A 23,078-nucleotide genomic window follows, 5' to 3' on the forward strand; every position below is an offset into this window, starting at 1 on the left:
CACATATAAAAGTCAGCTTAGTTGCAACCAGGCAGCAACAATTGTTTGATACTGTTTTTCAAGCTTTCTCATCCACTCTGCCTCATAGCCGAACCAAATAAGTATTTATGTTTTTCTTTATTAAAATATACTTTAGTCCAATCAGTACAGAAACTATTAGATTTTCTTTTAACAATCTCTATATGACTAACTCATTTCTTGCCCGTTTGTTTCTCTCAGTTTCCCTTTGTATTCACTTAATATTGTCTCAGGGTTCATCTAAAACTAAGGGGTCAGAGTTGAAAAGTGGTCAGATTTAAATCTGTTCAACGTTTTACTGAAATAAGAAATTTAGCAAAAAAGCTAAAGGTTGTGTCAAAGACTGACAGCTTTGAATAGTGGTTTCAGATCCTAATTCTTACATTTCAAACATGTTTATCACTATTTATTTACTTAATGTTTGTTTATTTTTGAGAGAGAGAGAGAGAGAACATGAGTTGGGGAGGAGCAGAGAAGGAGACACAGAATCCAAAGCAGGCTCCAGGCTCTGAGCTGTCAGCACAGAGCCCGAAGTGTGGCTGAAACTCGAAAATGTGAGATCATGACCTGAGATGAAGTCAGAAGCTTAACCAACTGAGCTGCCCAGGTGCCCCATGTTTACCACTTTTTTAAAAAATTTATTCTGAAATTGAGGGTGGGGGGGAGGGAGAGGGAGAGGGAGAGGGAGAGGGAGAGGGAGAGGGAGAGGGAGAATCCCAAGCAGGATCAGAAGTGTCAGCGCGGAGCCTGTTGCGGGGCTCAAACTGATGTACTGTGAGACCATGACCTGAGCTGGAATCAAGAGCCAGTCACTTCACTGACTGAGCCACCCAGGCACCCCTTACCACTTTTAACAAATATTTTGCCAGTTTAGTACTATTAAACATTAACCCATCTCTCCCATCTAATGTGAACTGAAACTAAAATGGTATATACCTTGTACAGCTTTCCTACTATAAAGCAATTTAATTATAAAGTTCATTTTTAGAAGATAGTAAAAGTCTAAGAAGCAACAATCAGTATTTCTAATCTAGCCTTCAAAAAAAGGAGGTTTTAAAAATTAAGGAAGTACAAACTTTAAGTGAACTTTTTAAAGTTGGAAGACACGGACAGCTAATTAGATTTTGTTTTACTATATTTTAAGTGAGAGATACACCTATGGAAAAGATTCCTAGTTCTTAGAGTTGGACCCATTAGACACTCTTGTTGTACATATAGACATTCTTGCTGTGCATATTCCGAATCTGGTATGTATGCTGGACAGACAGCAGAGCCTCATTCCTATACCAAACTTAAAGGGAAATGAGCCTATCAGGGTTTTTCCTTTCTAAAGGTGAAACTGCTTTCAGGTAGAAACTTATCAATTCCTGAGAAAACAGGAAGTACAATTGGACAGAGCATAATATAGGAATATTTCAAGGTTTAAAAAGTGCCATCTTCCTTCTCATTTTTCCCACCTTATGGTATGTTCCTATTAAAATACATACTTTACTTTTTCCATCCCTACTTTCATACTCTAAGGAATTCTGTTAAGTAATATGATTTTAAATTCTATCTACTCCTACATAATTCTTAACTACAAACCTAGCTCCCTTGTTCTCACTCTGTAGGTCTCCAATGTTCAAATTATGTAACAGAAGTAGGTAATTTTTCACTTTAAGTGCTGTTTTTATAACAAGTTTCAATCTATGAAACGGATTTCTGAACACTGCTGGGTTTTACCCAAATTCTATGAAACACATTTTCATTATTTTAAGGTATCTAAAACAAGAAGTATGTGAGAAACAGAAAATACATAATATATAAATGTCAGGTTAGGGTTTTTGACCCTTTAACTAAATATAATTATCAACAACAACAAGACACTCAGTAAGAGTTTGCAGTCCTAAAGTCTGAACTCTATTTTGGAGTATCAAAAAGGTCAAATAAGCTTTCTTAAAATTTATGCAATGCACTTCTATATTGCAATTTTGCAGGTAAAGAAAACCTTAGAGAGGTTGCATTTTCCTCACTATTATCTTTTATGGCACTACTCCCTGCTGTTTAAGAGATCAAAAACACTCCAAGGATAAAATAAAGTTAGAAAAACCCCAAAATATACTCACATTCGAAAGGCACACAAACCATTAACTACAGGTAAAAGTTACATGTAAAGACAATGACTAAGAAATCTTCTGACGGAGGTTAGGGGTTTAAAAAGAAACTCACCACCCAGATGGAAGGTCCCAAGTTCTAACAGTGCAATCCATTGAAGCACTTATTAACCAACGACCATCAGGACTGAAAGCCTTCAAATTAAAAGAAAAAATGATTACATATATAATGTGTGTGCATATTAACGTATGTATATTTGTGCCTGTATGTTTAACAGCCTAAAGAATGCAAGAAATGAAAACAAGATGTAGGCTTCATGAAAAAATAAGTCTGAATAAAATTTAGACTGACGTGTCTTATAAAAAAACATTTCTTATATACCACTGTTTGGATATAAATAAAAATTAAGCTTTTACATGTATTATAAAAAGTTTTTAAAATGAACAGTATCATTCAATTTTCAATTGTTACTACATAACCTCCTACATTTATAGACAGTTAACAAACTGACTATAGACATTTTTAGCATAAAACTGCTATTCTGGAACATTTAATCAAATATTTTGTTAGCCTGATTTCAGTTACAAAGTTCTTTGAAAGAAACAAAACTTACATTTCACTAAAGAGACTATATATTCAACTGGCTTTTCTAAGAGTCCAAAATGAATGCAAACTTTCTTAAAATATTAAAGTTACTAAAGAAGAACTTCTATTTACTTGTAGCTTCAGTTAAAGATCTCCTTTTATAATGATGTTTTAATTCTAAAATGTAATTTAAAACTATAGTAATTAGAATTTCAAAATAAAAGCAAATAATAAACTACTTATGCCACCTTAATGAAGCTACATCTTTTCTATTGATATAAATGGATAAATAGCTCTCACTTTCCTGTAGCACATAAGTGTTGTAAGGCTTAGATCAGGTTATATGTGAAAGAAGACCCAAAACAAAAAGATTTAATGTTTATTATGGTAGGTTATTCATCCAGAAGTCTAAACACATCAGAGGGATTATGACCGTCCATATTAACAGATGATACTGGGATAAGAGGACTCCAATCTGTTCACTGGGTTGCAATGATACAGCAGAACCTCAAACCTTAAGGTGCAGTGAGCTCAATTTATAGGATCACACACATTAGGGACAGGGAAAATCATTCTGATAGGTAAAGTCATGTGTTAAATGCTCACAGATTTAACTGAACAGGAATAGTTTATTACTGACTTGGAGAAATTCCAGACATATAAATTCAAAATAATAATAAAATTCCTTTGAAAAGGAAAGAACTACAAAGGGCAAGCTGGCACCGACTGGTTTTAAAAATGCATCAAAAAATTTCATCAAAATCACTCCACTCCTCCCCTCATTTCTACAGATTATATCACAACAAATTCTGTTGATCTGCCAATCTCCTATCTGCAGAACAACACAATTTCCTGACATTTTCCCCCAATTTTTTTATGGGAATGGATAAAATGCAGATTTTTGGTACAAGAACAGATAAATAAATATAGATATTGAAATTGCCACTAAATAGCCCAGATTTTACTTTAATTTTTTCCTGTTTTCAAGTGAATCAAGGTGTCTGTGACTGATGAAAAATAACAATATATAAACTTAACATAGCCTCACTATGTACTTTACAAACTAGAGTACTTTTTATTATATCTTATATCCCACTAAGAACATAATAGTAAGCTAAAATACATTTTTATTGATTAAACTCTTTTAGAGTTAAGAAATCTAAACTCTATAAATAACACCTCACTAGAATAAACCAGGTACAAGATATTCAAGGTCCCCTACTATTCATTTGTTGTACATGCAGAAAATCAGAAATGAGTTTTCTCAGCCTAGTTTAATACTAAGTAAAAAATGATATACTTATGTTTCAATAGATCATTTATTCTCCAGAGGATATTTTAGCCTTGCTTAGAGTTTAAGAGAAAAAGATAAACTCTGAGATTTATACTTTAATCTGACAGCACTAACTCCCTGAGAAATATTAAACTTCTTTATATTCTCAATTTTCTTTAAAACTCTATGCTTCGAAAATTAGTTTCCGAATTATTTATATTGAAGATCTCATGAAAAATTTAGTGCTATTAAAGGATAATAGTTTTAATTATTTGAAATATTTTAACCTAAATAGAAACAGAAATTAGTCAAGTTTTATTTAAACATCAAAAGTTCATTTTACCAGGTCATTTATTTGGCCTTGATGTCCAGAAAACTCTCTGACAATCTTCCTAGTTTCAATATCCAGAACACTAATGGAGAAGTCATCCAAGGCAAGTCCCAGAATACCACTAGCAATGAACAAATGAACAAATCAACAAACCTTTCACATTAAAATCTCACAGTTATTTTGATTTTGCTAATAATCAAGTACACCTGTGGGGAAATTAAACAAAATTCTGTTCTTTTACATTAAATGTATGATTTCCTCACTTAGTAAATTATGTAAGACTTTTACCAAAAACATCAAAAAGAAAATCCATAATCATTAAAGGAAAAACTTTACCTGTCTCTATGTAGCAGCATCATATTCGGAGATGAATCAAGGCTCATAGAGTGTATTAAAATTTTGTTTTTAAAGTTCCAGAACTTGAGTAATCCTTCACTACCAGCTGTAATTGTCAACTGGTTTAAGCCATCCACTGCAACACCTCTAACAGATCCTTTATGAGCTTTAAAGCATATGTTAAAAGGAAAAAGAAATAAGAATTGGCACTGCCTTTGAACACTACACAAAGAAAGATTCCTTCATTTAAATATCTAAGTTCCCTCTATTTAGCTCCCTTAAAATCTTGAAATTAATCTGGATTTCAGGGAATAGGGAGAAAATTATTATACTGCTGTAATTAAAATAATATCCATCAGGTTGATGCCAGAAAGCTTAAGATTTTATTTAATGAAAGGGGAAGAAAACACAAATTTTAATTTGTATAGTATCTTCTTTCCCCTAATCTACCAATACTCCGTTTTCTCTTTAAGTATTTCAACATAGTGTTTATAGTTAAGTATATGCCAGCAACTGCACGACAAGGTTGATGAGAACCCATCTACAACCTTAGCAAAATGTCTGGCACTCAAGAATTTAATAAACGTCAGAGACAGTTATTAGCCTTGTATCTATCTATATTATTTTTTTTTAAATGAGAAAAAGGAAAAAAATTCAATACCTTGATCCTCGCCAAAACTTCCTCGATGAATACCAGACTGCATATTATATACATCTACAGTTCCTGATGACAGGCCAATTATGGCAAAGTTTCCACAAGAAGTTATATCTACTGCCTTTGGAAAAAAAATTTAAACACAAATGTTACAAAAAAATAACATTTTTACTGTACTTCATGGTTTCCAAATATCTTTTCACCTACTAATAACCTCATTTAAAAAAAAAAAGAAGCATGCTAAACAAATTGCCTCATTAATTTTCTTAAACATAATGTCATTGTACTTGGGTATATATGAAATGTCTGCTTGATTCTATGTCCATTCTCTAAGAAGCATACAGAAATTATTACCCAAGAAAATAAAATCTAACTAAAGGTAACTCAATTGAAATTTACATAGTCAGAAGAATTCTATTTCAGGTGGCCTTCAATTTTTAATTTATTCACAACACTGCTAGAGTCAAAGTATCCCATTGCCTAATTTCTTTACCTTACCTTATGTAATTGCTTCTACAGCAGATATAAAACTGAAAACATGTCCTTACGATGTTCACCATTATTATATTAAGCTTCAACTTTATTCTCTATTAAAAGAGGCTAACAACAAACAACATCATAGGACGTGTTGCAAGGATAATATAAAATAATGCCTGTTAGGGGTGCCTGGGTGGCTCTGTCAGTTAAAGTGTATGACTCTTGATTCTGGCTCAAGACAAGGTCTCATTATCATGAGACTGAGCCCATGTCAGGCTCCACACTGTGCGTGGAGTCTGCTTAAGACTGTCTCCCCCAACTTTCTCTGCCCCACCTCTCCTCACATGCTCACATATGCACATGTGCTTTCTCTCTCTAAAAAAAGAATAGTGCCTGTTAGGCACAGAGCCTAGAAGAAAGTAAGCACACAAAAATGTTAGCTGTAATTATCGTCACCACTACTAGTACCACAGCTACTCAAAACTGTGCAGGTAATCTTAAGAAGCTTAAGATAAAATCTCTATGGTTTAGAAAATAGTATAAAAGCTTAAAACTGGATTTTTGTACTATGGAGAACAAAGCATACATACTTTCAAAATGCTGTGTACAAAACAGAATCAACTATGTAATTACTCTTTTAATAAGTTAAAAAACAGGAATTCACTAAAAAATAGAATAGATAAATTCAGCAAGGTTACATGATAGATCAGTAGACAAAAATTAACTATATTTCAATACACTAGCAATAAACAATCCAAAACAAAATTAAAGAAAGAACTCCATTTATAATAGCATTAAAAGGAATAAGATACCAGGAATCCAAAGAAATACGAAGCTTGTAAACAGACAACCACAAAATATTGCTGACAGAAATTAAGGATCTAAATAAATGGAAAGACATCCCATGTTCATGGATCAGAAGTAATACTAATATGGTAACATTCTTCAAACTGATTTACGGTATCAACAAAACCCCTACCAAAATCCTAGCTGCTTTCTTTGAAGATATTGACAAGTGGATCCTAAAATTCACATAGAAATGCAAGAGATTAGAATAGCCAAAACAATCTTGAAAAAAGGAGAGTTTGGAGTATTCAGTTTTTTTTTTTTTTTTCAAAACTTAATACAAAGGAACCACAGTCAAGACAGTGTGGTTCTGGCATAAAAAAAAGACATATAAGACAATGGAATAGAATTGAGAATCTAGAAATAAAGCCTCATATTCATGTCAAATTTATTTTTCGCAAGCATGCCAAGAATATTCAATGGGGGAAAAAGTCTTTTGAAGAATGATACTGAGACAACTAGGTATTCATATGTAAAAAAAATGAACCTGTAACCCAACATACACCATACACATAAATTAACTCAGAAAGGATTATAAGGTTAAAAGTAACAGCTAAAACTATGAAACTCCTTAGCACAAATCACAGGAGTAAATCTTCATAGCCCTAGGTTAGGCAATGATTTTCCAAAAACCATAAGAAAAATAAAAGGGTTGGACTTAATCAAAATTAAAAACTCTTACACTGAAAATGATATCAACAAGAAAACGAAATGACAGGCCACAGAATGGGGAAAAAAACACTGCACATCACACATCTGATAAGGGATTTAGATCCAGAATACATAAAGAGCTAATACAACTCAATACAAAGAGACAAATAACCCCTTTAATAGGCACAGAATTGAATAGACATTTCTCCAAAGACATATCGTCAATAAACACATGAAAAGAGGCTGAACATTGAGTCCCTAGGGAAACACAAATTAAAATCACAGTGAGATACTATTTCATACCAACCAGGAGGGCAATAATCAAAAGAGCAGACAATCATAAGCGTTGGCTAAAATGTACAGACACTGAAACACTTATACATTGCTAGTGGGAGTATAAAAAGTTACAGCCACTTTGGAAAACAGGTTGGCAGCTCCTCACAAATGTTAAACAGAGTTCCATTATGAGCAACCATTCTAGTCCTAGGTATATATTCAGAAAAACAAAAACATATGTTGACATAAAACCTTTTGTGTCCTAGGGTCTCCTCTCTAAGGAATTGGAAAACAAAACAAAACAAAAAAACACAAAACCTCAAGACAACCTGGCTATGTGCACATGTGACAACAATATTCTTCATGATGTTATAACATGAGACCACTTAATCAGACTGCATGTTTGTGTGTTACCATATATAATAGACAAAAAAAAAAAAAAAATAGAAAATGTACAAAAAACTATGCCATGTGGCGTTCAGGGCTCAGTTCTTCAGGTATAAACACAACTGAGCAGTGCTGGCACAAATAAAGTTACTTCTGGAAAGAAAAACCTCGGTGTCATGACTCCCTTGGTGAAAATCCTACTACAATGACTAATGTTAACATTATTTATAAGAGTCAAGAAGTAGAAACAACATAAACGGCATCAACTGCTCCATGGCTAAATAAAATGTGGTTTCTACACAAACAGTAGTATTATTCACAATAAAATGAGTAAAGTATATTATAAATGCTATAGCATGAATAAACTTTGAAAACATTACGCTAAGTGATGGAGAAACCAATCAGAAAGACTGTGTATTGTATGACTCCATTTACATTAAATGCCCAGAATAGGAAAATCAAAGAAATAAAAAGCAGACTGTGGTTACCTAGGTTAGGGAGAAGGGAAGGGGAAGTGTGAGAATGGGGTTTCTTTCTGAGTTGATAAGGATATTCTAAAATTAGACTGATTAGATTTTAGTGATGATTTCCCAATCCTATGAATATACTAAAAATCACCGAACACTTTAAAAGAGAATTGTATGGTTTGTAAATTATATTAATAAAATTGTTTCTTAAGAAGTAGAAGCAGGGCACCTGGGTGACTCAGTCAACTAAGCGTCCAACTCTCGCTTTTGGCTCAGGTGGTGATTTCACAGTCCTAGGATAGAGCCCTGCGTTAGGCTCCACATTGGGCACAGAGCTTGCATAAGATTCTCTGTCTCCCTCTGCCTTTGCCCCTCCCCACACAGATGTGTGCTTTCTCTCTCTTTTTCTCTCTTTCACTAAAACAACAACAACACCCCAAAAAGCAGAAACAATGATTCTGCAAACCAAATTTGGCATCGCTTCTTCAGATCTGAAAATCTAAAGGCAATAGAAGTAGACTAACATATTAACAAAAGCAAACAAAAACAAAATTTCTTAAGAGGAGTAAACTTTTAAGTAAACACTGGCATTTAAAAGCTGTATTTAAGGGGCACCTGGGTGGCTCAGTTGGTGAAGTGTCCCAACTCTTGGTTTCGGCTCAGGTCATGATCTCATAGTTTGCGAGTATGAGCCTGGCATCGCGCTCTGCACCAAGAGTGTGAAGCCTGCTTAGAATTCTCTCTTCTTCTCTCTCTCAAAAATAAAATAAATTAAATATATGTTGTACTTAAGAAAGGCTTAGAACTCAATTAGAATTTCTCTAAAAGGCCCTTCTCAAGAAACAAATTTAAGAAAATAAAGGTTTTAAATAACTTCTATATCTGTAAATCATTAAAGAGTTAGCTAAATCTTACTCCTATATCAAAAGAAATCAAGAAAGAAACCTTATGAGTCACATTCATTAAATACAGTACTGTATAATCAACATAATTAAGGTAAGAAAGTTCATTGATAAATGCTGAATTCATCTTCAAAAGGTATTCTGAGTAATCCTACATTAATTAGAAAACTACTAAAGCAACTAATATACTACATCTAATTAAGCAAAACTTAACTTAAACCTAAACTAATTCTCTATAGTTGGACAACTTAACACTATTAAGGAATAATTTCAAAATGTTAAACTGTTTTTTCAACCAATAGGATCATTAATAAACTTGAGTATAACGAGATTGCCACAGGACAGTTTTCCAGAAGAAAATGCTCTTATCCACAAGGTCAAGCTCACTTACTGTTGCAGTTATGTCATCTGTCTTCAGCTCTTTTGGCTTGAGAAAGTAAGCACCTATTGTAGATCTCTGATAGTTCCAGGTTGAACAAGATAGTTTACCTTGATGGCAAGCAATGATACTATCCCAGTCACTTTCACGAGCTTCCTCTAGAACATAATGAAAAGCATATATCAAATTATTATTCATTCCGTATTACTTATTAAACATTTACCTATTACTTATTAAACATATAATATTCTATGTTATCACTAGGCACTAAGGACTGATGGTGTACAGGTAATTTTGGATAGCAATGAACTTCCAATCTAACAAGAAATTCTGGGGGCACCTGGGTGGCTCAGTTGCTTAAGCTTCATTTCAGCTCAGGTCACGATCTCACACTTTGTGGGTTTGAGCCCCACGTCGGGTTCTGTGCTGACAGTAAGGAGCCTGCTTGAAATTCTCTCTCTCCCTCTCTCTCTGTCCCTCCCCTGCTCACACACTCTCTTTCATTCCCAGAAATAAATAATAAGCTTTAAAAAAATTTAAAAATAATTCTGATTAGAAGAAATTATAATAAAGAATGATAGTGTCTTATAGTAGCACTCAGTACTAAGACTTGAGCCCAGCAGTAAGTGGCTCCCTGAAAGAAGCAATTAAACAGAGAGCAATTAATTGGGTGCAGGGGGCACAAAGGTTCAAGAGTAACTTGAACAAAAAGAAGTAAGTGATGCATTTCTGGAGAAGGATGTGAAGTGGGCAAAGCAACTAGGGCCATATCAGAGTCTTGAAAGCCATGTTCATAAGAGGTGATTACATCTTACAGGCAATAAGGGGCCTCTGAAAGATTTTTAAGCAGGTGAGTGACATGATTCAGTTGTCTTACATCACTCAGGCTCTAAGATAAAAAATGGAAAGCAGGGTGGTCAAAATTAAAGTTTAAAAAAAAAAAAGGAAAGAAACCATCACCAGGTTGATATAATACGTCAAAATGAAAATGGTACCTTATTTCTGTGGTAGTTTTCACTCAATAATCCCACCATATTATCCACATTTTTCATAAAATCAATTCTTTGAATGAAACACCACTTGAATGATGTAGCATATTAGGACCTTAGTGTATTCCCATTTTGATTAAATTATAACTTTATGTTCTTCATTCATACCTTTTTATATTAGTGACTTACATTATACCAGACATATAATAGAATAAAAAGAAGAGCTACAAATGAAATACCAAATCCTGTTTATTAACAGGTCTCATAAGGAACAAAACCTGAAATTAAAAGATAATTTCAAATTATAAATAACTCTTTTTTCATCTTCGTGTTAGTTTAGTATGGACTTGGGTTACCTCTGAATGCTTATTAGTATCTGCAAAAACAGTCTTTAAAATGAAGAAAATTTAAAAATAGTAGGAAAAATAGAAAAGTAGAATTTCTTGGAACACAGTGTTAAGTTACCTACCAGCTGCAAATTTTGTGATGGGTGGAAGTCTTACTGACAAGGCATTTTGAAGTCCTTTACGTTTGACTCTTTTTTTATTTATTAATCCTGGAGTTGAGGGAGAGAAGAACATAACTATGAATTCTTCTCACTGAAAAATGAACATAAAAGAGAGGCTATTCCTTGTCAACTATCAAATTCAAGATATTCTTATTTAAGTCAGGAATCAAATAAAGATGATGTTTTTACCGCTATTACATAATCATTTTTGAAATTTACTCTATGTAATTAGATAAGAAAATAAACCATGAGATATAAATAACTGAAAAACAAAGGAAAAAATTAGTTTTTACAGATGATATGATGGTCATAGTCATGTCAATCAAGAGAAACAACCAAATAATAATTAGAAGTAATAATCATTTCACTGGACCAAATACAGAACCAATAAAAACAGTGAGTTTCTAAAATGCAATAGTATTTAATATCATTATAATCATTATTTAGTAATTACAACATATTACATATTCTTATATATTACTAAACATTGCAGATAGAGATAAAATGAACAAAGATTGTATCTATAACACCAGCAAAAAAAATTTAGCAAATTATAAAAAATACATAAGATACCACTGAATAATCTCAAATATGTAAGACCAACAGGAGGAAAACTAAAAAAAACAACAACAACAACAAAAAAAAAACCACCAAAAAAATTTCATTAAAGCTCTAAGGAAAATAAAAAAACAACTTGCATGAGGATATATCATATCCCTAGATGTGAAGATTCATAAAGATATCAAATCTCTTCAACTTAATTTCTAAAAATATTACTTTGGATGCTGATTAAAAACAAATCCTTAAAAAAATAAAAAGATCTTAACACTCATCTGAAAGTATATACATTCATGAATAGCCGGGATAGTAGCTAAAAGGAGGGGTATTTATGAATAAAATGGAAAAACATTTTCCAATATATAAAATCTCACAAATGCTGGAAACTATAGGAAAAAATACAGAATAAAGCAAGTTCTTTCTGCAAAGATAGGACACTGATTACTTTGCCGCTTTCTTCTCTACTATCCCGTCCATGTTTAAAATCCTGCACTCTACATGTAGCTCCAGTTAGATCATCCAGGTCTTCTGGGTGGCAGCAGTATGTTTTTACCACCCAAGATGTCTTCATTCTTTTCAACAACCTTAAAGCAGCCCTCAACCACTTCTATAGCAATACTGATGTTAAAAATCTTTCTATTACTCTTCACACAAGGGTTTTTAAATTTCATCCAAGAAAAAAGGAATTTATCAATGAAGCCTCCTCTGGTTGTCTCACAGTATAAGTATCTTGAAATGTTTCTTTTGTGACAAGCAGTTTTTTTTTCCATCTTGCAAATGACCTACCATGTCCCAAACTCTTGTTAAATTTTTCATGTATTGTGGAAAATGATTGAAGAGTTCCATCTTGACCTGTTGATATATAAAGAAAATAACTATCAAACTTCATCAAAACAACGGATCATTTGAATCTTATAGATTCTTAAAACTTGAAGTACAGTTTGGGATACTTTAAAAGGAGAGCTAAATTGCAACTACTTCATTATAATACTCACCTGTGCACAGAATGCCATTTAGTAAGAACAAAGGATAATACGAGGTACTAATAATTTTCAGCAGATTATTAGACTTGGTAAGGGCTACAGTTTCAGAATCTGATCACCTGTCTGTGAGGATCGGTATATAAAATAATACTCCAAATGAAGATAATATCTACAGTGCTTCCTGAAGAATTCAAAAAGAATCTCATTTACCCAGATTTCCAAATCACTCAAAGGGTATTTGAATTTGAAAATTCATTCATACCAAACCTAATAATTATTTAGCACCCTGCTCTCAATACTTTCTGGAATAAACTAATCACACAAAGCAGAAACTCACTTGCACTAAGAATCTGCTGTCCGTTTTGTCCATAATATCTGATTTTGGTGAGAGGAGCACTATGTCCCATTCTGAATCTCAGAAGCCGGCCTTCACCTGTGGGACCATCAAATATCCATATCTGCCAAGAAATAAAAAGGTAAGGTTCTTTCACAAAGTGTTAAGTGATCTGCAAGCATCAGATCATCTACACATATCAACTGGCACTGGGTAGTGGTTGCCAGTCTACTGACCCTGGAGAAGGGGCTGGGGAGAGATGAACTGTAACCCTTTCTCACTTCACTGCAGTCATGTAACCTGCTGTGCTTTTTGTTTCATCTATACTATTATGGTATCCATTTTCCTTTCATCTTCTAGGTTTCAGGCTGATACATTAAAACAGGCTTGCAATAACCTCAAGGGTAAATGCCAGGGAAATAACAACAGTAATCATAATACCCTCAGAGCATTGTCAGCACCATTTGTGACAAGAAGTGGCTCTCTATGGAGAAATGTCAGTCCGGCAATTGCTGTAGAATGTGCATTTCTCATTTGATTGATTAACTTTTTGTCTTCCAGATCCCAGAGTCCAATATGGCCACATGGGCTTCCAGCTGCCATTATTGGATGACCATCTGTTATTAAAAATAAAATACAATAAGAAACACATGCAGCATAAAACAACCAAACTTAACAATTCTTCTCTCCATCCCTTTAATCCATAAACAAATTTAGAAAAAAACTATACACCTATAATCTACCCATATCCCTATGGCTATTTGTAACACAGTATTTCACTTATTTCTATTAAGTACATTAACTTGCAAGAAAACATCCATTTGGAAAATGTTGGTAAGCTTCGAAGTATACATTTTAAACATTCTTAACTCTTATCAATAAATAAATGAACAGTTACCTGTACGAAATGAAATTGAAGTAATAGGTCCCCAGTCTTGACGAAACTTCATTAATGTTTCATCAAATTTAATGTTGTGAATGATGACCTGACCTGACATAAGACCAACAGCAACAACATCCACAGCTGGTGCCTGAAAATTAAATTGTTCAACTTTTTATTTTCTTAGTCAAAATAGCTTCAGTAATCCTTATGTTATGCATCATTACTTACGTAAAAGAAATTATGGAATATCTTCCTGATGATGGCAAAAAAAAAAAAAAACCCTACGAAGAATTACCATTCTAGCATACTTTGTTAGTTCATATGGAAATATTTAGGAATGATTTTCCCAAGTTACTTCCCAGCTACAAATCTGGTAGTCACCATCAACTTCCTCATCCCCAAACACAGCTGACTCAGTAAGAAAACAGCCATAAAAGGAACCTGACATATGAAAACACTACACATCAGTGACTGGAAAGAAAACAAAAGAGATACAACTCTTAGAAAGCATATAAAGGCGATATGCATGGCAACATAAAAGGCCAACTATAAAGGAAGTGGACAATTCTTTATCCAAGGAAACAAAAACCTATAAAATATATTAAAAGGCAAAAAGTTTTACAATTAGTCTGTTCTAGCTCTAATATTTTATGAATATAATCTTCATGTTATACAATGGTCTTATATATAGGCTCTATAATAAGTTTTTGTATTTTAGAACAGAAGATCAATGTCCAATGCCATTGCAGAATAGAATCAGGCTAAACATTTTATTAATTTACCATTATGTGACCATTATGCATGAGACTCTGGGGCTACTAAAACAAGTATGATTCCTTGCCCTCAAGGGACCTAATCATCTGATACCTCAGGGTCTTATGGGTAGGCAAAAGCACAGCAAGGTTGATGGTTGTAAGAGAGAATGAAAGAATAAATATAAACTGGGCAGGGATAAGCAACAGATATTTAGAAGGACAAGGGTACACTGGCAGTGTATGTGTCCAATGTAAGATTCTCTGCAGACCTTCAGTCATTCATTCATTCATACATGTTCTGCAGACGCATGAAAACAAAAGGAGTTATTTATGGAAAAGTCCAATTAATGAAATATTAGGATTTGGGTCCCAATTATTCCAAACTACAACTCTCAAAATTCTGACAAATTTCTCTGTATGACGTATAATCTCCCTTGCCGTACTGAACAACTAACTCATCTCCATCATCACCACTCTGCACAAGGCACTAGACTATACGCTTACAAAATGATAGTAAACTGGGGCGCCTGGGGGCTCAGTCGGTTAAGTGTCCGACTTTGGCTCAGGTCATGATCTCACGGTTAGTGGGTTCGAGCCCCACATCGGGCTCTGTGCTGATAGCCAGCTCTGAGCCTGGAGACGGTTTCAGATTCTGTATCCCCTCCTCTCTCTGACCCTCCCCTGCTCACACTGTCTCTCTCCCTCTCTCAGAAATAATAAAACTTTAAAAAAAATTTTTTCAAAATGATGAGTAAAGACTGTTCCACAGCAACCATAGATTTAGAGCCTAACTCCAGGCAAAAAGATTTCCATAAATGTTGACAGACAAAAGGTTTGTTCTTTTATCAATGACATTTCCAAAACACTACTTTTTAGGGCAATATTAATAAAAATAAACTAGTTTATGTATTATTTTTATCTTTAGGTCTAAAAACTACGGTTGATCTCTAAAATGGAAAGATCACACTTCATTTCTTCTTTGACTTAATAGAAAAATACTAACCTGCTGAAGAGCTGTTACTCCAATTTTCCATCCCAGAAATGTATATAGAAGCTTACTACAGGAAGAAAAACAGTTCAAAGTTTTTATTTTTAGGGAAACAAAATCGACTGGATGTTAAAAAGCAAAATAATAATGGGTGATATTTAAGTTGTTACTCTGCCCCACACTATTCCAAGTATATATATATTAACTATTTAATACTCAAAAAACAATTCCATGAGGTAGATAATCACCAGTCTCCAGACAAGAAAGTAAGAAACTTAGTTATGTGAAACAATTAAGCTAAGGTTATGTGGCTAATAATTCAAAGAGCCCAGACAAACCAATTCCAGATCCTATGCCCCATGCTGTTAGTAACTACTATACTATGCCAATTCTTTAAGAAATAGAAAAAAAATACAAGACTAAAAATCATTTTATATTACAGACTATAACAAAAAACCATCTCAGAATGTAGATAGATCTTGTTTTTTTTTTTTTTTTTTTTTTAATTTTTTTTTAATGTTTTATTTNGAAACAGGCTCCAGGCTCTGAGCTGGCAGTCAGCACAGAGCCCGACGCGGGGCTCGAACCCACAAACCACGAGATCATGACCTAAGCGAAAGTCAGACGCTTAACCGACTAAGCCACCCAGGTGCCCCTGATCTTGTTTTTTTCACTGCAATGTATTTCTAGAAAAATATTACCATAGGGAATATGACACTTCTGTTATATTACTGTTACAGGACAATAGTGATGCTGCTCTAAATTATAGAATCAAGCCACAAATGATAAATAAGGCTATGAAGAAACAAAGATTCTGAAATAGTTACAATGATATTCAATAAATACTAAATCATGTAGTAAATTCAGTAAGTGGACACAGATTAGTTTACTCAATGATTATCCAAGGAATATTTAATGTACAATAGTGTGTGAACATCACATAAAGAGCCTCAATATATAATGTAGGAGCAGAGACAATACTTCTGTCATTATCCCCAAGCTGATAAGGGTACGTAGTGAATGATATCTGCTAAACTGAATGAAAACACTGATTTAAAACTACAAACAAGGATAAATCTTAAACCTTTAATAATCTTACTTTCCCTTTCAAATTCAGGAGAGCTTTAGAAAGTACAGTTTGGATAGTCAAATATTTTTGTCTTTTTCATCCTATACAAAGACTGAGCTACCACTTTTTTCTCCATAAATGTTCAAGTAACAGGTAAAGGTATTCAAAATCATTTATCTAGCCCTCCAGCTATACCACTATTATAGTAGATGTTCAACAAGTTTGTGGTTGATCATAAAACTACTTTTACCCTGAAAATGATTCCAAATGTTAGAACCAAATTAATACTGATTGACTTTGCCTTCTCCTACCTTTTCAGTTTATTGAAAACTAGATGCTGTCTAGTGGCCAACACATAAGTATTTTCTTATCTTATGTTACTTTACTAGAGGCTTCTCTATAGTTATATGGATTCCTTAGAGATTAGGGCCTTTAGCGCACACTTTTCAACAGGTATTTATGAAGCTGCCTACCATGTGACAGGACCACATGCCACCTTTTGCCTATGTCATACTGTGAGTAACAACTCCAAAAGTAGGTATGTTTATAGAAGGCCCTCCAGGTAAACATATAAAGACAGGAGAATTGGGAGACTTAAGTATGCATTAGGGAATAGTAGATAAGGATAAGATGGGAACCGCCTATGTTATATTTTAAAGTGCTTACTTGGATTTTACATTCCACAACTGTAGGCTTCCTTGTTCACTTCCAAGAAGTATTTTATTCAAGTAGGTACTTGGGTGCAAAATTGCAGAAATTTTAAATACCGATTTATCAAAAGTCAATTGCAGGTATTCCTCTACAAAAGTGAAAGTTATAAACAACATGTAATTATTTTTCATATACCCATATATCTACCCTTAAAGTAAATCTACCATATCAAAGATTTATGTTCTAATATAAATCAAAGACTTGCATACTAACCTTTACACATTCCTTGAAAAATTAAACAAATGTGATGAGGAGCAACTTGTAAATGTAATTTAGACTGTCAAAAGTTTTCTAAAACTCTGATATCAGTACTATTAAAAATTTCACTTATTGTTGAGTTGCTTTATAGGGATAAAAAATAAGGCTTAAAAAAAGGGATCAGCCTTACTATTTTTATAATCTGATCAAGAGGCAGAGTGAATATTCCAAGTGAAGTGCTTATGCTGAGCTCTTCCATGGAGTGAAAGGCCAAATATCTAGGGAGATTGATGGGCCACTCAAAGATGTAAAAAGTAAGAGGTAAACCTTGGTAAAACTAAGTGCTTGGTGAAACAGTGCTTCTCATACATTTCCACCGAACATAGCTCAGTACCACTGTATTAGACTATCACAAGTAAGGAACACTGACTCATGTTCTTAGAAAAAGGATGTAAACTTTTCTTTAGATTAGAAGATCTTCAAATTTACTACCATAATCTCCTTTACAGAAATTTGAAATACAAACCAAGAATTACTCAGGTGTAATCATATACCAAAATGCACTCTACAGAGAAAATAATTAACATGTCACTGAATTTGGAGAACTGCAATGGAAAATGTATTAGCTGAGATAAACAGGTTATCAATACTGTAGTTAGCTCAGCTAGCTGACTAAAATTATTTGTACATTTTTTACTTAGAACCTTCTTCCTCATATAAAGAGTCTAAAATGTTTTCTGATTACATGTAAAGCCTGACATGGAAGTTGTGTTTACATAGGTTTTTAATTTTAGCTACATACTATCCCCCAAAATAATGCAATAATTGTCTCAATCTTACCTTCGGAATATATATGCCAAATAATAAGAATGCTGTCAGTATCAACAGAGATAATGTGATCTCCAAAGGGTTGTAACAGATGGATTTCTGCTTTATGACCCTTAAAGGTATGTACTACCTACAATGTTAAAGTTCAAAAGAATTTCATGTTATAACTCATTCAACATTTAATATTATTCATATTAACCAAAAACATGCTAATCCTAAAGATGCTTTTGTTAAGAAATGTGATCCAACTTCTGATTATCCAAGGTTAGATTAATCAGGCATTTTCACCTGCTCCCTCAGCCAGTCCAATAAGGAAGCATCAACTAGAAACACAGAAATGATCTCTCTAGAGCTCAGCCTCCCAACTGAGCTTAGGGAAGACACACACACAGCTGGGTAATTCACCCAATCCAACCAGCACAATTCCAAGCATCCTGAAAAATGGTTACTTTCTAGAAGGCTGACTCTACAAGCTCCCTCATCAGCTGACTTCTGGATGAGACAGGGAGGATGCAGCACTTCTGTTTTGACACATAGAGACGTTATCCTTATAGTAACTGCATTCCTCAGGAATTGCAGCCCCTTTTTCCGTGGTTTCAGTTCTCACTAGATTCCAGAAACGCTATTTCTCCTCCTTGTCCTTTTGGCCCTAGAAGTGGTAACAGCTTCCTACCATTAATCTCTAATGTTTTGCCACCCTTACTTTCTCTCTATATGTATTTTCCAGGGAAAGCTACCAACTGTGGTATTTTGTAAAAAAACAAACAACAACACCAACAACAAAAAATGGACATTTTTCCTGACTCTAAAAATCCAATCAAAGTCCCATTAAAGAACTCCGCAGGTAAACTGCCTTCCTTTGCCACAGGCATGATGGAGGACTCTGGGAACAAATGTCAGTCCAAGTCAGACTTTGACAAGTACACTGATATGAATGCTTGGCTATCTAGGAGGCCGTACTGCCACTTCCCCTTTCATTCTGGACCATCAGAGCCAGGTCATCTCTCAAGGCAGTTTTTCCAGAACAAACTTAGAAACCAAATGAAAGATTAAGAAAAGACTGTTCCTCACCAGTGTAGAAAACAGAGAATCTAGTTTTCTCTCTATAGAAAACAACCACTTGGTTCTTAGAAAAGGAGTCATGGGCTGAGTTGTTCATAATGAAAAAAATCAATCCGTATAAAGCAGTGGCAGAAATAAAATGAAAATATGACAGTCCAAAACCTCAGGGATGCAGCAAAGGTGCTATAAGAGAGAAGTATGTAGCAATCCAGGCCTTCCTAAAGAAGAAAGGTCTCAAATATACAACCTAACCATTCACCTAAAAGCATTGAAAAATAACAGCAAAGGAAGCCCAAAACAGCAGAAGAAGGGTAATGATTTTAGAGCAGGAATCAATGACGGCGAAGTCAAAAAAATAGTAGAAAAGATCAGTGAAACCAGGAGCTGGTTCTTTGAAAGATTTAAAATTGATAAACCCCTAGTAGGACTGATCAAAAAGAAAAAGGAAAGGACCCAAATAAATAAAATCACAAATGAAAGCAGAGAGATCACAACCAACACCACAAAAATACAAACAATAAAGAGAGTATTATGAGCAATTATATGCCAACAAATTGGGCAATCTGGAAGAAATGGAAAATTTCTAGAAACATATAAACTACCACAACTGAAACAGGAAGAAACAGAAAATTTGAACAGATCCATAACGAGTAAAGAAATTGAATCAGTAATAAAAAAATCTCCCACAAAACAAGAGTCCAGAGCTGGATGGCTATCTAGTAGAATTCTACCAAACATTTAAAGAAGAATTAAGTCTTTAAGCTGTTCCAAAAAATACAAATGGAAGGAAAACTTCCAAACTCATTCTACGAGGCCAGCATTACCTTGATTCCAAAACCAGACAAAGGCCCCACTAAAAAGGAGAATTATAGACCAATTTCCCTAATGAACATGGATGCAAAAATTCTCAAGATACTAGCAAATCAAATCCAACAATACATTAAAAGAATTATTCACCAGGATCAAGTGGGATTTATTCCTGGAATTCAGGGCTGGTTCAATACCCACAAATCAATCATTGTGATATATCACATTAATAAAAGGATAAGAACCACATGATCTTAATAGATGCAGAAAAAGCATTTGACAAAATACAGCATCCTTTCTTGATAAAAACCCTCAAGAAAGTACAGATAGAGGAAACATACCTCAAGATCATAAGGCCATATATGAAAGGCCCACAGCTAATATCATCCTCAAAGGGGGGAAACTGAGAGCTTTTCCCCTATGGACAGAAACACAACAGGGATGTCCACTCTCACCACTGTTATTCAATACAGTGTTAGAAGTCCTAGCCTCAGCAATCAGACAACAAAAGAAATCAAAGGCATCCAAATCAGCAAGAAGGATGTCAAAGTTTCACTCTTTGCAGACTACATGATTCAACCAAAAAACCACTACAACTGATATATGAATTCAGCAAAGTCACAGGATATAAAACCAATGTACAGAAATCTGTTGCATTTCTATACACCAATAATGAAGAAACAGAAAACAGAATCAAGGAATCAATCCTATTTACAAATGCACCAAAAACCTTAAGATACCTAGGAATAAATCTACCCAAGGAGGCAAAAGATCTGTACTCTGAAAACTAGAGAACAGTAAGAAATGGAAAAACATTCCATGGTCATGCATTGGAAGAATATTGTTAAAATGTCAATACTATCCAACTTAATCTACATATTCAATACAATACCTATCAAGATAAAACCAGTATTCTTCACAGAGCTAGAAAAAAACAGTCTAAAATTTGCATGGAACCAGAGAAGACCCCGAATAACCAAAGTAATGCTGAAAAAGAAAACCAAAGCAGGATGCATGACAATACTGGACTTAAAGATGTATTACAAAGCTATAATCATCAAGACAGCATGGTACTGGCACAAAAACAGATATATCAATCAATTTAACAGAATAGAGAACCCAGAAATGGACCCACAAATGTATGGCCAACTAATCTTTGACAAAGCAGGAAAGAATATCTAATAGAAAAAAGGCAGTCTCCTCAGTAAATGGTGTTGGGAAAACTAGACAGAGACATGCAGAAGAATGAACCTGGACTACTTTCTTACACCATAGACAAAATAAACTCAAAATGGATGAAAGAACTAAATGTAAGACAGGAAGCCATCAAAATCCTAGAGGAGAAAACAGGCAACAACCTCTTTGACCTCAGCCATAGTAACTTCTAACTTGATAGGTCTCTGGAGACAAAGGAAACAAAAGCAAAAATGCTACTGGGACCTCATTAAGATAAAAAGCTTCTGCACAGTGAAGTAAACAGTCAGCAAAACTAAAAGGCAATGGAAGGAATAGAAGATATTTACAAGTAACATATTGGATAAAGGGTTAGTATCCAAAATCTAGAAACAACTTACTAAACTCAACACCCAAAAAATAAATAATCCAGTGAAGAAATGAGCAAGAAACATGAATAGACACTTTTCCAATGAAAATATGGCTAACAGACACATGAAAAGATGCTCAACATCACTCATCATCAGGGAAATACAAATCAAAACCACAATGAGATGACACCTTCTATCTGTCAGAATGGTTAACATTAACAACTCAGGCAACAACAGATGCTGACATGGATGTGGAGAAAGAGGAACCCTTTTGCCCTGCTGGTAGGAATGCAAACTGGTGCAGCCACTCTGGAAACAGTATGGAGGTTCCTCAAAAAAATTAAAAATAGAACTACCCTATGACCCAGCAATTACACTACTAAGTATTTATCCAAAGTATACAAAAATTCTGATTTGAAGGGACACATGTACCCCAATGTTTATAGCAGCACTATCAATAATAGCTAAAGTATGTAAAGAGCCCAAAAGTCCACTGACTGAACAATAGATAAAGAAGATATGGTGTATATATACAATGGAAAATATTACTTGGCAATCAAAAAGAATGAAATCTTGCCATTTGCAATGACGTGGATGGAACTAGAGTGTATATTATGTTACGTGAAATAAGTCAGAGAAAGATAAAAAAATGATTCACTTATATGTGGAATTTAAGGCAAAGAACAGATGAACATTGGAGAAGGGAAGCAAAAATAAGATAAAAACAGAGAGGGAGACAAACCATAAGGAACCCTTAAATACAGAGAACAAACTGAGGGTTGCTGGCAGGTGGTGGTGAATGGTGACAGACATTAAGGAGGGCGCTTGCAGGGATGAGCACTGGGTGTTACATGTTAGTATGAATCTCTAAATTCTATTTCTGAAATCATTATTAGACTATATGTTCACTAACTTGGATTTAAAAAGAGAAAAAAAAAATCTCCTGGGAAAGAATTTTCAAAAGCATTTTCTGAGTCCTACCCCACCCAAAAATACAAAGTAGAAAGCTCAGGAGATGGAACCCAACTGGGTGGGAAAATTTTGAAGAAGCTGCTCAAATAATTCCAATGTTCAACCCTGATGAAGAAAACTGAAGTAACAGTTTTAACTAATTTTGAAAATTTGATAAAATCAACTTTCTCTTCCTCCAGAAAAACCCAATAAATGTTTAAAATAAAAGGAGT

At 34.1% G+C, this 23,078-nt stretch overlaps 1 protein-coding gene across 1 annotated transcript in view; it reads right to left on the minus strand.

Moving 5' to 3' along the window:
• Window positions 1-23,078, minus strand: part of WDR36 (WD repeat domain 36) — a 41,420-nt gene that overhangs the window by 12,912 nt on the left and 5,430 nt on the right. The window contains exons 4-16 of the mRNA XM_039222985.1: window positions 18,494-18,611; window positions 17,411-17,543; window positions 15,691-15,745; window positions 13,948-14,080; window positions 13,491-13,666; window positions 13,053-13,173; window positions 12,519-12,584; window positions 11,136-11,222; window positions 9,690-9,835; window positions 5,299-5,413; window positions 4,638-4,803; window positions 4,314-4,422; window positions 2,227-2,306 (exon numbers count right to left, since the gene is read on the minus strand). Of these exons, the coding sequence (XP_039078916.1) occupies window positions 2,227-2,306; window positions 4,314-4,422; window positions 4,638-4,803; window positions 5,299-5,413; window positions 9,690-9,835; window positions 11,136-11,222; window positions 12,519-12,584; window positions 13,053-13,173; window positions 13,491-13,666; window positions 13,948-14,080; window positions 15,691-15,745; window positions 17,411-17,543; window positions 18,494-18,611 (1,505 nt within the window). The remainder of the gene's footprint in view (window positions 1-2,226; window positions 2,307-4,313; window positions 4,423-4,637; window positions 4,804-5,298; window positions 5,414-9,689; window positions 9,836-11,135; window positions 11,223-12,518; window positions 12,585-13,052; window positions 13,174-13,490; window positions 13,667-13,947; window positions 14,081-15,690; window positions 15,746-17,410; window positions 17,544-18,493; window positions 18,612-23,078) is intronic.

The sequence above is a fragment of the Hyaena hyaena genome, unplaced genomic scaffold, assembly GCF_003009895.1.
Source record: "Hyaena hyaena isolate Hyena2069 unplaced genomic scaffold, ASM300989v1 scaffold_1232, whole genome shotgun sequence".
In the NCBI taxonomy this organism is placed as follows: Eukaryota; Metazoa; Chordata; class Mammalia; order Carnivora; family Hyaenidae; genus Hyaena; species Hyaena hyaena.